Source organism: Glandiceps talaboti, chromosome 9 (assembly GCF_964340395.1).
Source record: "Glandiceps talaboti chromosome 9, keGlaTala1.1, whole genome shotgun sequence".
NCBI classification, from domain to species: domain Eukaryota; kingdom Metazoa; phylum Hemichordata; class Enteropneusta; family Spengelidae; genus Glandiceps; species Glandiceps talaboti.
The window spans coordinates 12914401-12931131 of record NC_135557.1 but is presented as its reverse complement, the minus strand read 5'-3'; the positions used below and the strand labels follow the sequence as shown (position 1 = coordinate 12931131).

At 35.5% G+C, this 16731-nt stretch overlaps 1 protein-coding gene across 1 annotated transcript; it reads left to right on the top strand.

Moving 5' to 3' along the window:
* The first annotated feature begins 500 nt into the window (after positions 1–500).
* On the top strand, positions 501–15910 carry LOC144439646 (signal recognition particle receptor subunit alpha-like). The gene is made up of 14 exons (XM_078128880.1): positions 501–653; positions 1411–1494; positions 2194–2394; positions 2818–2932; positions 4143–4275; positions 5809–5989; positions 7198–7331; positions 7584–7699; positions 9097–9183; positions 9716–9888; positions 10526–10739; positions 11690–11775; positions 13330–13506; positions 14603–15910. Exons 1-14 carry the CDS (start codon positions 537–539, stop codon positions 14729–14731), a joined length of 1947 nt encoding a protein of 648 aa, XP_077985006.1. The 5' UTR covers positions 501–536; the 3' UTR covers positions 14732–15910.
* The last annotated feature ends 821 nt before the right edge of the window (positions 15911–16731 follow it).

The following is a 16731-nucleotide window of genomic DNA, read 5'->3' as shown; positions in this document are numbered from 1 at the left end:
AATGTGTTTATTTTTCAACCCAAATCTTTAGAACAATTTCATATATACTATATTAATATTAATTACACACTAGAGCGTTATATTAACTATAAATTGGCACTAATAACAGAACTATATTTCTTCATCAACCAATATGTCGGATGCAGACAATATGGGCGGCTTGTTTCTGTGAAAGGGCGATCTTTGTAGGAATATCACGTGATGGTGACCCTTTACGTCATTTATCAGGTGGTTTTAACCAATCACATGACTGGAAAAGCCCTTCCATCACGTGAACATAAGAGTGATCACGATCTAAAGATAAACATATGACGTTTTTTGCAGGATTTGTAAATTTCCATTTTAGTTACATTCATTTGTCATTTATTTGAAACAAATATAAATTGAATATAATCCTGATAATTCAATGGTGATTTAAAACCTGCAATGTTACAACAACTCCGATATGACCCCAAAAGGTTAAAGGTTACCAATGAATACGCATGCGTACAACATTGATATATTTCTTGTGTGGACATCAGGGAGAAGCCACAAAAATGTTGGATCTATTTACAATATTTAGTAAGGGTGGGATTGTACTATGGTATTTTCAGGGGACATGTGAAGCGTTAGCTCCTTCAGTTAACGCCTTGATCAAAACTGTGATTTTACAGGTAAGAAAAGTGTTAATCAGAGCAATTTTTCAGACCGCAATTTCCATATGGCGACGATTTCGTCACACTTCGAATATCAACACGGTTACAGTGAAATATGTTAACAAGCATTTTTCAACAGTTGATCCGTAATAGGCTGTAGTTATTAATCTGTATTCAGCAAGCCCTCAAAAATAAAAAAGGGAGAAAACAGGTGGATTCCTTGAGAAAAAAGAAAACAATCAAAACAAAAAACGATATTATTATTAGTACTGTATCATTAGTTGTAACAATATGTGCATTGCATATTGACTGTGAACATCAATCAATTCAGACGTGAATTACGCTACAAATCTCACTTCCTCATCAGGTATTTAAAAAATCAGTACAGCTTGACGTCTCGGGTAAGGCGTTCGTTCTATCTTTAAAATCACTCGAAGACCTGTATGTAAATAATCCATGCATTTCATTTTCGAAATGAAATTCATCTCGTTTGGTATATAGCCTTATAGGTTTACTTGTAAATTTATTGAATATATTATTTACTGTTTGGTAATTGCCAGTGTAGTTAATTATCAGTGTTTGGTAAGATTTGTGCATGCTATCATTCAAAAGATGGAGTACATCATAAAGTTTTTCATAGGTGTTATACACTGTTAATATACTAGCCAAAAAAAATATGTCCTTTACAAATGTATATTTCTAACTTGCTAAATAATTCAACAATTAATATTAATATTTTGTAAAATGTTATATGTTTTTTTTTTCATCTCTGTAGGAACGGGGTGGTAGCAATTCATTCACTCACCAAGCCTTAACCCTCAAGTATAAATTAGACAATGAGTTTGAGCTTGTGTTTGTGGTAAGTATATACATATAAAAAGTACATTAGCATAAAAACTTGGCTATTTGACTCGACATACTGGCTTGACAGTATAGCCCAAAGACTTGGCTATCTGACTTGACAGTATAGCCCAGAAACTTGGCTATGTGACTTGACCTGCTGGCTTGATAGTATAGCCCAGAGACTTGGCTATCCGACTTGACGTACTGGCTTCACAGTATAGCCAGAGACTTGGCTATTTGACTTGACGTACTGGCTTGACAGTATAGCCCAGAGACTTGGCTATCCGACTTGATATACTGGCTTGACTGTATAGCCCAGAGATTTGGCTATCTGACTTGATGTATACTGGCTTGACAAACAACACCGTCAAGCCAGCTCATGTCATGTGACTTATTTTCAGACTGGAAATTCAGTTTCTAGCAAACTGAATGAGTTAACTAACAACAACCGCCTTTGTGTGTAATACATGTAGATTACTACTGACATGCAATGTTCACTATTTCCCCAGCAAGAAATGTAGCTAGATTATTTTCATTTGAGTTTTGACTGTGCATGGAGAGGGGGGGGGGGAGACAGACAGACAAAGAACAACTTCCAACTAACTGTAATTAATTTAATCATTTCTGTTGGATTTCAATATTTCTGAGAAAGAGGACTAAATATAAGCAAATAAACCAATCGATTTTATCATTCTACCTTTATCTCTCTTCATAGGTTGCTTATCAAAAGATATTAACTTTATCTTATGTTGATAAGTTTATTGACGATGTACACCAAGAATTCCGGGATAGATACAAGGATGATTTGAAGGATGGATTTCTTAGTCGATGTTATGATAATTTCACGGAAGTGTTCATGGAGATGTTGAAGGTAGCTGAAGAGTCTAGTAAAGTGCAAGCAGGTAAACCAAAGCAGGTGAGATTTTGAATACATGACGTTTTAGAATTGTCATATTTTAGAGCTATGGCTGTGTATGATTGTTGAATGTGGTTAGAGTGGCCTGGCTTGGAATCTGTAGTATGAGGTTTGAGTCCTGTTACAGCATCCCTGAACTTTAACCCTGGAACCCTCCTTATCTAGGAAACTAAATACACTTTTGTAATCAAATGGAATTTTGTGACAGACACAAATGATAAGTCGACTCTAAAACCCCCATTGTACCTGACCTAATTTAACCTGACTCAAAAGTTTACATTACATGTAATTGTTCATATTGGGGGGGGTTAATTAAGACTAGATTGGGGGGTTTTTTGTTAGGTAAGACTAAGACTCAGAGTTGATTCAACTGGCTAAGTGAGAACCCCTAAATAATAAGTTTTGTTGATCTTTTCTTGACAGATGAGAAGTTTTGAAGAATCCCAGAAGTCTAAAAAGAAGGTATCGTCTATGATTATTAGTAGTTCAAAGAAAGATGCCAAAGAAAAAGAAAAAGAAAACAAAAACAAAGAAAATGGTGAGTTATACCAGAGTGTTGTTGTTAGAAACAAAACTATTACCAGTACAAGTTTAATCTTTCTATTTTTTTTTTTTAAATTGTGTTTCGGGAATTTTTCCCAGTGAATTTCTTTTTATGAAGACATATATACACATTTCTACAGAAATTCATTCATGATGAATAGGTTTTGGACTATGTTACAAGACTATGTTGCATGCTCTATATCACATCACAGTGGAACTGTCAAGGGTTTCTCAGTCAGTCCACGGGCTATGTTGCATGCTCCATATCACATCACAGTGGAACTGTCAAGACTTTCCCAGTCAGTCCACATGCTATGATGCAAGCTCCATATCATGTCACATCACAGTGGAACTGTCAAGGCTTTCCCAGTCAGTCCACATGCTTTGTTGCATCACATCACAGTGGAACTGTCAAGGCTTTCCCAGTCAGTCCACAGGCTATTTTGCAAGCTCCGTATCACATCACAGTGGAACTGTCAAGGCTTTCCCAGTCAGTCCACAGGCTATATTGCATGCTCCATATCACATCACAGTGGAACTATCAAGGCTTTCCCAGTCAGTCCACATGCTATGTTGCATCACATCACAGTGGAACTGCCAAGGTTTTCCCAGTCAGTCCACAGGCTATATTGCATGCTCCATATCACATCACAGTGGAACTATCAAGGCTTTCCCAGTCAGTCCACATGCTATGTTGCATCACATCACAGTGGAACTGTCAAGGCTTTCCCATTTAATCCACATGCTATATTGCATGCTCCATATCACATCACAGTGGAACTGTCAAGGCTTTCCCAGTCAGTCCACAGGCTATGTTGCATGCTCCATATCATATCACAGTGGAACTATCAAGGCTTTCCCAGTCAGTCCACAGGCTATATTGCATGCTCCATATCACATCACAGTGGAACTATCAAGGCTTTCCCAGTCAGTCCACAGGCTATATTGCATGCTCCATATCACATCACAGTGGAACTATCAAGGCTTTCCCAGTCAGTCCACAGGCTATATTTCATGCTCCATATCACATCACAGTGGAACTGTCAAGGCTTTCCCAGTCAGTCCACATGCTATCTGGAAAAGAAGTAGAAGAACATATTATTACTTCTATGAATATTTTGTAATTTTATATTGTTTTAAACTAAGCAAAAATTATATCGAAGAGAGTTGTGATAACAGTAGAAAATTTGTGTCTTTTTCAACAGCAAAAAGTAAAAGTAAAAGTTCCCCAATTGTCAATGGTAACAGCAGTAATGGTGGAACACTAAATGAAGATGATATTTTAAGAAACAGAGAAAAGATGTTTAATAAGATGAAAAGCAAGGACAAAAAAATAAGGTGATTTTACTTTTATTCTTTTCACTGGAAACTTTTATGGTTTGTGCCATTCAAAGCAATTACAACCCTGAAAGCACTTTCTCTGTGTACAACACTCATTTATAGCATTCATATCAAGTGTAGAAGTATACTCATTCAATAGACCAGTTGTCAGTTCCAAGATGCACTGCGCACCTCTCCTTACAATATCATGTATTGTGTATGCGCTTAGGGGTTTGCATGTGCTACTCTGGGGGATGGTTGTCACCTGACCGTACCCCGTGTTCACCTATAAAATCTCTCTCTTCCATTGATGGCGTTTAGTCTTTGTTCTATAAAATCACTCATAATTAAAGAGGACATGTCTTTTCGTCATTTCCTGATAAAAATGTTATTTCAAATGTAATAAAGACAAAACAAGACTAAATGTAACAACATACGCGAGGTGTTCTCACGCAATGCATCTTGGAACTGGAAAATTTACTATTGCTTAAGTTATAAACCAAGGAGTATGTTGCCTTCGGGACATATCCAGCAAAGAGTGTTTTCTAAAAACAAGAAGCAGACTGATTACACTGTGAGTGATAGCATCACAATCATGATAAGGTTTTATTTGGAATGAGATCTAGATAGTGTTTTATGTCATCTATGTTTATATTCTAGTCATTGGTGGCTTTCTATTGCTAACATTGTAAATATATATTTGATTACATTGAGAGACACCACATACAGAGCTATTCTAGTCATTGGCAGCATTCTATTGCTAACATTGTAAATATATATTTGATTACATTGAGAGACACCACATACAGAGCTGTTGATTACGTTTACCTGTGTAAAGCTAGATAATAAACTTCATTCATTATCTTGGTCTAAGGTAGATGAAACGAAATGTTATTTCAAATTTACTGCTCCAAAGTGACAAATTTGAATGTATTACTATCCTAGTGTACTCTATTTATTTCACCAGAAATTGTACAAAGGGTACATAACAGAAAGAAAAAAAAAGAGGAGGAAAAGCAAATAAGTCAATAAGCTACAATTTCTGACAAAATTACTTCTAGCTAATAATTACACTAATACTAAACGAAAAGAAAAAGAAAAGCAAATATATTCCTGGTGGATATAGTCCGTTAGGGACTAACTAATCTAGCTAATCTAGTTTACTATTTTGGTAATCGAAGCTTCATTTTACCAAGATAAACTCAAACTTAAAACTATTGTCACAACATGTTGATACAACATTGATAAGCTATCAATACATTTAAATGTACATTGGTTTAATTATAGACTCAGTAGGGTGGTTATCTGAAAGCTAGTTCCATAAACTTACAGTGTACTGTTTTGGGACTTCCAATGTTTACACTATCTTGATAACAGGGTGATTAGATTCACACAACAGAGGAACTTACATCACCCACTTCTGTAATCTGCCACTTTGAACAACAAAAGTTTTAATTTATGTCTGTCCTTGGAAACTGAAGCCTTGGAATCATAAACAATAATATTTTATATTGAGTATATATGTTTTACTGGTTATTCTTTACTGTTCAGTAAAGTTGCCTCTGAGCCTAAGATTGTCAAGGAACCAACCAAGAAGAAAGGAAAACAAGCCCGTGTTTGGCAAAATGCTGGCACCAACAGAGAGGCTAAAGTGTTAGACTTTAGTGATACCAAGGATCTGGATGCTGCAACCTTAGCAACCAATGGTGATGATGTGGATATCAGAGATGCTGTGAGTAATTTACATTTTAATATTTGGTTTAATCGTGGTTGTGCTTTTGAGAAAGAATGTTTAATGGATTTTGGGTTCATAGCTTACAAATGAAAATTTCTACTCACGGTTGAAAATTTTTGGAAGGAAATCCCTAATTTCACTGATGTCTCATCACCATTGTTGACATGTCAACATCTTTGATAAAGAGGACCAGTCTCATAGACTCCGAGTGGAGGAAGTTATAATTAACTACCCACCAAAGGATGCCCAAATTAATTTGAGATGCTGACATTGAGATATCCCTGCTGTTTATTCAAACTCATCTTACGTGTCTCTTCCAAGACATGTGATAATAGCTTAGCCCATTGTAATACATCCCTGATAATGCTGACAAAGAAGAAATTTGGAATTTGCTTCCAAAACTAGTAGACTGTGTGAGTAGAAGTTTCCAATAGTTATTGGTCATCTTTGTTCAAGCAAATAAAAATAAGAGTGACCTAGGAAGCCTTGTCATGTACTGCAATTTACAAGATTAGCACTAGTAGTGACAAAATTGGTACTTCACAAGTATTTACATGTATTGGCAGAGTGATGAAGAATATAGAGAGTAAATAAAGGTACCATGAAAGTTTCACTAAAGACTTATTTTTGCTTATTTTGCTAGAGCTGGAAAATAAAAACGCAAAAAATAAGGAGTGACTAAAATGCCTTGTACATGATGAACACAATGTATCAGTCTGGTAATTAGGAAAAATTTGTCTTTAAGAACTACATGAAGACTGTAAAACTACAAACTTTTCAAGCAGTGAAAACATCTAGGTTTAAACATACAGTAATCTGTTGTGTTAATGACAATGTTGTATGATTGGTGGTCGACCTCAACATAAACTCACATTTCTTTTGCTGACATATGTGAAGTGGGTGATACACTGATAGACAATGTTTACAAGAGGTGACAACAGGATGAAAGGTTCATAAACAAATGAGAGGTTTTACACAAACAACATGGTAATTATACCAATGCAATCATAATATATGGAAAGTCAGGAAAAAAATGATAATTTTTAACGTTTAAAATTTCATGACCACAGAATGAATGACTAAATGTAGATGTACCTTGTTGTGAGAGAGTAACACTAGGGTATTATAAAGTGGGTACTTTCTGTTTGAACGTGTACACTGGCATGATGACACATAAATTGACATTATCTTGTGTACTTTATTAGGTTGATTTTGTTGGAACAATGAGAGGTGAACTTGAGAACATTGACACTGAATCTGAAGAAGAATACGAAGATGAAGATGAAGATGAAGACGAAGAGGGAGATGAAGAAGAACAGCCCAAGATACAACAGAAGAGGTGAGAAGTAAAAGTTTACTAAGAATAGTCTAAATCTTGAATGATTTATGATGTCAAGAGTAATACAACCTGCGAAAAAAAACCAGTGCATTTGCCTGCTCGTGGTAAGCAGGAACATGCCAGGTTCCATGCAAAACCGTCAACTTTGCCATACAACAAACCACTTGAGGGCAATGTCCTCTATGAAGGCTTCATTTCAAACGCACTCGACATCTTGTGTGTGTGATTTAACAATCAGTATTTCTTTTACAGTCAATCCAAGTTTGGATTTGGTATGTTTAACATGTTCAAAGGATTGGTTGGCTCCAAGACACTGAGCAAAGAAGACTTAGCCCCTGTACTGGACAAGATGAGAGAGCATCTGATTTGTGAGTACAATTATAATGGAAGACAGTAGTTGTGTTGATACAAAACATTATACCTCCACCAACATCTTACGTGCATTGCAACATTTTATTGGCTGGCTCATGCTCAACAAATATCTTATAAGTATATATGATATTGTGTATTCTGTACTGTAGGCCATTGGCCTTAAATGTACATATCTGAATAAAGAATAATGGTTCATGGTCACAAAAGTATGTTCAACATAGAACAAAAGTATGTTCAACATAGAATAAATAAATAAATCATCATATGTAGAGAGGTTTTCTTCCAAAAGCTGTTTGCGTATTTTCGTGGCAAAGAACGTAATTTTTACAAGGTTTTGAAGAGTGAGGTTTTTCCCAAGGTTTTTTTCCAGGGTTTTGAGGGTGATTGTAGATTGCATTAATGAAATAAATTTCCAACCACAGGTGAGAAATAAAATTCAGGAATAATCTTAGATCTGATCTGACCATAATGATGAACCAATTTGGAGACATGGACTTGAAAATATGTAAAATTGGGTTTGAGAAAAAGTCAGCAAGTCCTTTAGTTTAAATTAAAACTCTCATTTCTGACATTTTGACCTCACACAGGAAATCTTCTGCATGCACTGTACAAATATCTTTAAGTTACTAAAATTGCAATCCAAATATTACAATGCAAACTAAGCCATGTTAAGATGCAAGGGACAGAAAAATTATTCAGCTCTTCCAGTAAGATCAAACATGATTGAAAAAGAAAGCCCTCCAACATGGATTTGGGTTAACAAGACTAAAATTTAGGATTGAAAATTTCTCCTCACAGAGTCAAAACAATTCTTGGAAGTGAATCCTACATTTCCACTAACATCACATCAGTATCACCAGGGGTGTACTACAATGGGCTATTGGAATTTTTTTGGCTGACACTACATGAAAAGGCAGCGTTTCCGGTTCAGTATACATAACAGTCACACAGCGGAATTGCTGAAAATCCTGAAATACTGCATTTCCGCTTTGTGACCATCATGTATACAAAACCAGAAACACCACTTTTTTATGCAGTGTGAGTCAGACTCTGTGATTAGAAATTTTCATCACTAAGTATGAACCCAGATTCCATGAACATTCAGAAGACTAAACTTGTTATCTACAATCTATTTATGTTGAGACATACTGTCTATAGGCCAACCCAGATTATCACACTTGTGAATTGAACAAGTCCACAGGTGTTGATCTGATGAAAGCTTCACTGAGTGTCACTTTCTCATAATTTTAACACTGTGTACGTGTAGTGTTTCACCAGAGTTCAAATTTCAGTGTTGATGAACTACAATATTTATAACTGGTGTAAGCATTGATTTTGTCTCATAAGACACTTAACACGAATAACAATTCTATTTTCTCTAATTCACTCACAGGTAAGAATGTGGCAGCTGATATCGCTGATAAGCTGTGTGAATCTGTAGCAACTAAACTGGAAGGCAAAGTGCTGGGAACTTTTGACCGTAAGTATTCCGTAAAATACAGTTGTTGTCTTGGTAACTGTAACCTTGGCTCTCAGGTGTTAGTAATAAATACTGTTCACCACAAACACCACAGCCCAAAAAGATAGAAATCTGTGCTGAATTTGAAATTGTCAATCAGTTCATTTGGAAACTGGTGACTCTCTCTCTCTCTCTTTCTCTCTCTCTCTCTCTCTCTCTCTCTCTCTCTCTCTCTCTCTCTCTCTCTCTCCCTCCCTCCCTCCCTCCCTCCCTCCCTCCCTCCCTCCCTCCCTCTCTCTCTCTCTCTCTCTCTCTCTCTCTCTCTCTCTCTCTCTCTCTCTCTCTCTCTCTCTCTCTCTTGCAACTGTCTGTGTGTCCATCACACACACACACTCTCTCTTTCTCTCTCCCTCTCTCTCTCTCTCTATCTCTATCTCTCTGTCTTGCGACTGTCTGTGCGTCCATCACACACACACACACACACACACACACACACTCTCTCTCTCTCTCTCAGACTTTCTTTCATTAACAGTAATTTCTATTCAATCTCTAGGTATAACATCTACTGTTAAGAACAGTTTACAGGATTCTCTTGTCCAAATCTTGTCACCAAAGAGACGTATTGATATTCTACGTGATGTGCTTGAGGCCAAGAATCAGAGTCATCCATATGTTGTCACTTTCTGTGGTGTCAATGGTGTAGGCAAGTCTACCAATCTGGCTAAGGTAAGTGAAAATTACATCTTTGGAAAAGGAACATATGAAGTAACATGCACAATGATTTTTTATAGTATTATAGAATATGCTATTGTAGTAAAATTGAACTATGAAATTATTGGTATGCAAATATTATACTGGAACAGTAAACAAAGACAGTCAAATATACTTACTTTGGAATAGTAAATTAGTAAAAAATGCAACATTTCAATTCATCAACAACGAACCTAGTTGAGGTGTGTAATTGATGGATCAAAATATTGTATTAATTTCTAATTATTTGTTCAAAAAAAAAATATTATAGTATATTTTTAGTATACTTTAGTATTTATTAATTTTTGGAACCATGTACAGTATATACTCTCCACCTAGAAACAAGACCTAGTACAAAAATTAGTTAGAAGTATCTTTTATTGTGTACAAGCCAGGTTGTATATATTCAAACAGATAATACAGGATATATGCACTTGCGTATGTATGTGTGTAAATGGTAGCTCGGACAGGACACAAAATATGAGTTGAAACTCTGAGAATTGATTTTTTTTTTTCTTTACTTTAAGATTATTTCCTTTTTTTTCAGCCACATGATATTAGAGAATCATATTTCATAATATTTATTTAAATGTATGATGTTTTGTTTTTTAAGATCTGTTTCTGGCTGATTGAGAATGGATTCCGTGTATTGGTAGCTGCATGCGATACATTCAGAGCTGGTGCTGTAGAACAGCTACGTACACACACTCGTAAACTGAATGCCTTACACCCCCCTGAGTTACACGGTGGAAGTCAAATGGTACAACTGTATGAAAAGGGCTATGGTAAAGATGCAGCTGGTATCGCAATGGAAGCTATCAACTATGGTAGGTCTCAAAGGATGTTAATAGGCCATTTTGCAAACCCAACATCTTGAATTTTGTCTTGTTGGAAATATTTATTCGTTCAACAATTTGATGTATATAAGTCCCAATGTAAGGATTGCATATAGTATACACTACATAGAATTGAGGGCTTGTACAGTGTTATGTGAGGGCTAAGGAAAGGCTATTAACTGTGATGTTAGTAGACCATTTGCAAACCCAACATCTTGAATGTTGCATTCTGGGAAATACATTATTCTATTGATGAATATAATGACCTCTCATGTAAGGACATACATCTAGACTACGTGATGTTGTGGGTACATGTAATTTATGTCATAAGGTGCCATGAAAATGATGCAACTGGTATTGTAATGAAACTAATAACTAGGTCACATAGGATGTTAATAGGCCATTTTATAAACCCAACCTTTTGAATATTCCCAGTGTGGGAAATATATTTTTCCATTGATGAACATCAACACCATTACAAACCACTATTCAGCCATGTTAGATTTCCAGAACTTTCTTACCACTGGTTTATCACATAGTAGTCTTTGTTTCTAGTATGCAAATACAACAAAAACCAAAAGCTAAAACCATCAATGGATTGTATGTTCCCCAGAGAGTAGGGGAAGTATGAAGGGCTGTTTGTGCCCATATAAATCCGTGCCAAGGGTAATAATTGTAAAGCGATTTGAGCACAAAGTGGGAAAGTGCTATATGAAAATCAACATTATTCTTATGTCATTCAAAAAGAATTGAAAGATAACTATTCTCCAGAGCTCTAACTTTACAGCGCCTCTGAACTCTACATTGTAGTGGAAACTGGTGCTTTATAAATTCACTGATTGATTGATTGATTGATTGATTGATTGATTAATTGATATGTACAAACATAATGTTATAATGTAGCCTCATTAACCACTTGTACATTTTGTTTTTTACTTCAGCTCGTGATTGTCGAATTGATGTTGTGTTGGTTGATACAGCTGGTCGTATGCAGGATAATGAACCACTGATGAGAGCACTCTCCAAAGTAAGACACCATCATGTCAATCCATACAATAAATAAATTGTTATAATCCGGTCGAAAAAAATCACAATTCATTAAACTTACACTAGCTGTAATGTCAGTATTATTTTATCAATCAGACAATCAACAATTTATGGGATTCACCAAAAATTATTAATTAACATATCAATAATTAGACATTGTACATGTTAATTAGAGCTTGGTTATATCCGTAAGTAGTTCATCACCAGGTTGAAATCGTGATTGCAATTGGGTGTTGAATTTTGGGTGTGGATCTAAAAAGTCAATTTTGATTAGATTTATTATACTATGGTATGTGTGCAACTACACAAATTTATTCACCCACAGGTTATTCTGTATTGTGCAGTGTGTGTATGTACAATATTACAAGTATATCATTATATCTAACAGAACATTTTCAATATATGTTCTAATTGCAGTTAATACCGTATAATAGAATAGTAAATGTGAAATGTGTATACTGTGTATGGAATAGCAATATTACAGTTTCAATATACATGTTTGCATCTTTAGATATGCAGATTATCGAATGTAATGTTGTACATACAGACTGATGAAAAGTGGCAATTTATTTAGGATTTTTAATTGATTAAATAACCTTTAATATATTTCTCTACTTGGAAATATGATGTCGAACAAGATGTGTGTCACTCTGATCAATAACTTACAAAAAATAAATAAAAAGTATATTTTGTACATACAATAACAAACATTCTTGTTACACATTTTCAATGTTGTTTGCAATTTATTGAGTTACAAATGTATGTTTCAAAATTAAAGTGAAAACTCACAGATCGAGTCTGTGTTTGTACCTCAATACATTGCGTAAAGAGTTTGTTATTGTAAGTAGAATAGTAAAATTTGTTTACACATTTATTAATCTTTTGCAATTTTTTGAGTTACAAACAACGCCTTGGCATATGTTCTTTTTGAAGTAGGAAAAGACAAATTAAGAATGTAAAATAAATATCCAATCCCCATCCGTATGGACACTTTAAAACTCTCAAATGAACATTCTTTTTTTCATCCATATGTTCACTTTATTCTTGCTATCTGCAATACAATTCTATGCATCGCTAAGGAGTCAAATGGAACGCAGTCTCGCGACCGCGCTTGCATTTGTCGACACCTACACTTCCGGTCGCCTATGTCAATACACGTGAATGTTTCTTCCCAACAGTTTAATTTGTAACAAATAAGATAAACGCAAGTTTTAAGCTCATATAATTATGGAGGTGGGAAATTTAAATATGTACAGTATCTTTCCAGAGCAAAATTACAAGAGATGTCTACAGCTGAAAATGGGAAAGAAACATTCCTGTGTATTAGCATAGCCGACCGGAAGTGTAGTTGTTGACATTAGAACGCGTTGTCACGCGACTTCGTTCCATTTGACCCCACAGTGATGTGTAGAATTGTATTGCAGGTAGCGAGAATTGTCTGAGTCTCCAGACAAGATAATGTGTAACCATGAGAATGAAATATTGCCATTATTTGGGTTTAATAATTATACAATTCTAAACTCTGTTTTATTAGCTCATCAAGATCAACCAGCCTGATTTGGTGATGTTCGTTGGTGAAGCTTTAGTTGGTAATGAAGCTGTTGACCAGCTGGTCAAATTTAATCAGGCCCTTGCCGACCACTCTAATATGGAAAACCCACGCCTTATTGATGGTATCCTGCTTACCAAGTTTGATACTATTGATGATAAGGTATGTATTAACAGATAGAGGATGTGCTTCACAAACAAAAGTTGTGAACTTTTGCTGTTAACTACAATCTGCAACCCATTCTCAGTAATTATGAAAAAAATAATAATGAGGGGTCGCCATGATTTTAATGGAGAAAATGATTTCTGAAAATTTCATGTCAGCTCAGAATGGTTGCAAACACTGTGTTATCTCTATTGAAGAATACAAAAACAATGATATCCTTGAAAGTTGTTAAGCCAAAGAAAAAATATATGACCTAGGGCATCTTGTTCTGTGAGTCTCATAGTAAGACCTGGACCTGAAATTGGAGGTTGCCGAACAAAACCAGAGAATGACAATACCTCTGGTGTATAAGCCCTTGACAGTACCTTAGGCGGTACATGACCTCTGGTCACATTGAAAGTTAGCAAAATAGCGGGAGAGTTTAGCAGATAGACTATGTCACAATGCAAAGAAGAGTACAATGTAGAGACAACACCATTGGATTCATTATTGTATTTCTGGCGAAAATTCTGTCATGAGTATTTTCCAGCTGATTGAAGATATGTATTTGAGAATAACATAGTTATACTTGCAGGATCAGGAGAAAATAACGATGAGTCGCAATGTGTTCAAAAATTTTTCTAGAATGGTAGAAACAATGATGTAGACAATACTGGGTACATAGAATGATCAGAGCATTTTTAATATCCAATTTTTCTTTCATATGTGTACAAAGAAATGTTATTCCCCAATAGTTTTCTTTGTTCAGCCAAGGAAAGTAGGAGTGACGTAAGGGGTCTCGACTCATAGTGACAACTCTTAGTCACACGAGTATTTTCCAGCTGAATGAAGAAAAATATTAGCGAATAACATATTAATTATACAGTGGCAGTAATATCAAAGAATAATCGAAAAAAGTAATGTCAATTTTGAACGTTTTGACTCATATTTAGAACACAGCTGAATGAATGACGTATACACGCGTTGTCTTGACATAGAATGACCAGTGTATATATTCAATATTTTTTCATCTAAGTGGCTTGTTCATGGTATAACTTGGCTTGAATGTGGTACAGTATTTGCTGTCTGATTCTGATTTGTATTTTATTTCTAGGTTGGAGCTGCAATCTCAATGACATACACCACAGGTCAACCAATCGTCTTTGTCGGTACGGGTCAGACCTACCGTGACCTGAAGAATCTGAACGTCAAAACTGTCGTCAATGCATTGCTGAAAGCATAAACATGGGGAATTATGAGTTGAAGTAACTTTTCATAATTACATGGGCTATGAAACTAATACTTAAATGGACATGGTCTGCAACTTGTAAGTATTTTTCATCCATTTTATTTCCCAAATAAAACGTTACTTACACTTTACCCTTCACTGCTACTTGTTTAAAAACCAACAGCCACTGACAAAACTCCCACCTTATTAACTGCTGTGATACTGTAATCTCATACTATAGGAATAAAATGATGTTATTTTATTCATACATATTTAGACTATATTATCACAGCAGCTTACACAGGAATTTTGCCAATGGCTACTGTTTTTTAGACAAGTGATAGTGCAGGGTAAAATATTAAGTAAACTGCTATTTGGAAACAAAAGGTTGAAAAATACTTACTATAGTATCGCTTTCTAAAGAAAGTTTTTTTATAACATATCTTAAAAACATGAAACATGGCATTAATAAGTTATACATGCCAAGGTGGAGCATAGCCAAACCTTGCATTGACAGTTTTAAAAAAAGTTCATCTCTGTGGTAAAAAATATGTATACACGTAAACCATTATATCAAAGAATGGCAGCCATACATTATACAAAAAGTCATATTTGACCATGTCTTTCCACCGAGGTAAATCCTGGGCAGAAGATGTGTAAATGTGGTGAGAATGAGACGACGTTCCACCTTTGACTTAATTTACCCCCGGTGATCTCTCACCTGGGGGTTGTAGACAGTCAAAAGTGGTATTGCGTCTCGTACTACCCCAGGACAGAGATGGTGGTTAGGTGGGTCACAGGTTGGGTAAAGGTGGATAAATTTGAATTTTCATAGAGTGATATTTGTTATAAAAATCTCCACATTGTTCAATGTTACAGAAACTATATTAATTTGTTTTACTACTTGTTGGAATGTAAGAAAGTTCCAAATGAATTCGGAAAAAAAAATAACGATTGAAAACCATACAAGCTACAGACTTTCTCTTCAAACATTCTCTGAGAAGCAAGAACAGTAAGAATAAGATACCATTGAGATCAGTAATTAGGGATAAGAAAAATTGCCAAAATAATGTTACACCCACTGTGTTTGTTTCCATGGAAACCTGGCCCACAAGCAACCAGCAGTGATGTCATACAAAATATCTCTCTCTATAAGTATTGTCAGTTAATGAAATAAAACATTAATTGCTTAAAACAGTATCCGGTATTTGTGTACATGTTTTAAATGGGTGCAACCTGAGTTTATAAACTTTTTACTCAAGTAAAAATACTTACATAAAACCTTGATTAAACTATTCTTAGACAAGTATAATGTTTATGTCGATGCACACCTCCTTTGGCATTACAGTTGTATACTTTTACTGTTAGAACTGTTGATTACTATCTCAAGAAGCTCTCTATACCAAGCCTAGAGACTTAACTTGGTGTGACTGACTCAAGCAGGCACCGAGCATAGAGACTTGTCTTGGTGTTACTATTTCAAGAAACTCTCCACCAAGGCTAAATGCGTGCTTGTGTTGGTGTCACTATCTCAAGAAGCTCGCTATACCAAACCCAGTGACCTGTCTTGGTGTCACTATCTCAGGAAGCTTGCTATACCAAACCCAGTGACCTGTCTTGGTGTCACTATCCAAACCAAGTGACCTATCTCGGTGTGACTATCACAAGAAGCTCGATATACCACACCCAGACTTGTCTTGGTGTTACCATCTGAATAAGCTCTCTATACCGAACCCAGAGACTTGTCTTGGTGTGACTATTTCAAGAAGCTGTCTATACCAAGACAAAGCATGTGCACTTTGAAATACAGAAACTTGTTCTGAATTTGAAATTGCACCAACAGCTCTACTAATGTGATATGTTGGAATATCATTACAACAACCAAAGCTACCAGTGAACAGCACTCCTAGTGGCCGAAGTCTACTATCTGTTTGTCTTTCTGAAAAATGTAATCTGACATACATACATGATGGGTAGGTTTTGTATGTTGTAATACTCAGGGGGGGGGGGATTAA

Coding starts and splice junctions, on each gene's coding strand:
- LOC144439646 (XM_078128880.1), top strand. CDS start 537: ATGTTGGATCTATTTACAATATTTAGTAAGGGTGGGATTGTACTATGG. Junction 2,933..4,142: donor AAACAAAAACAAAGAAAATG/GTGAGTTATACC, acceptor CTTTTTCAACAG/CAAAAAGTAAAAGTAAAAGT. Junction 9,889..10,525: donor AGTCTACCAATCTGGCTAAG/GTAAGTGAAAAT, acceptor TTGTTTTTTAAG/ATCTGTTTCTGGCTGATTGA.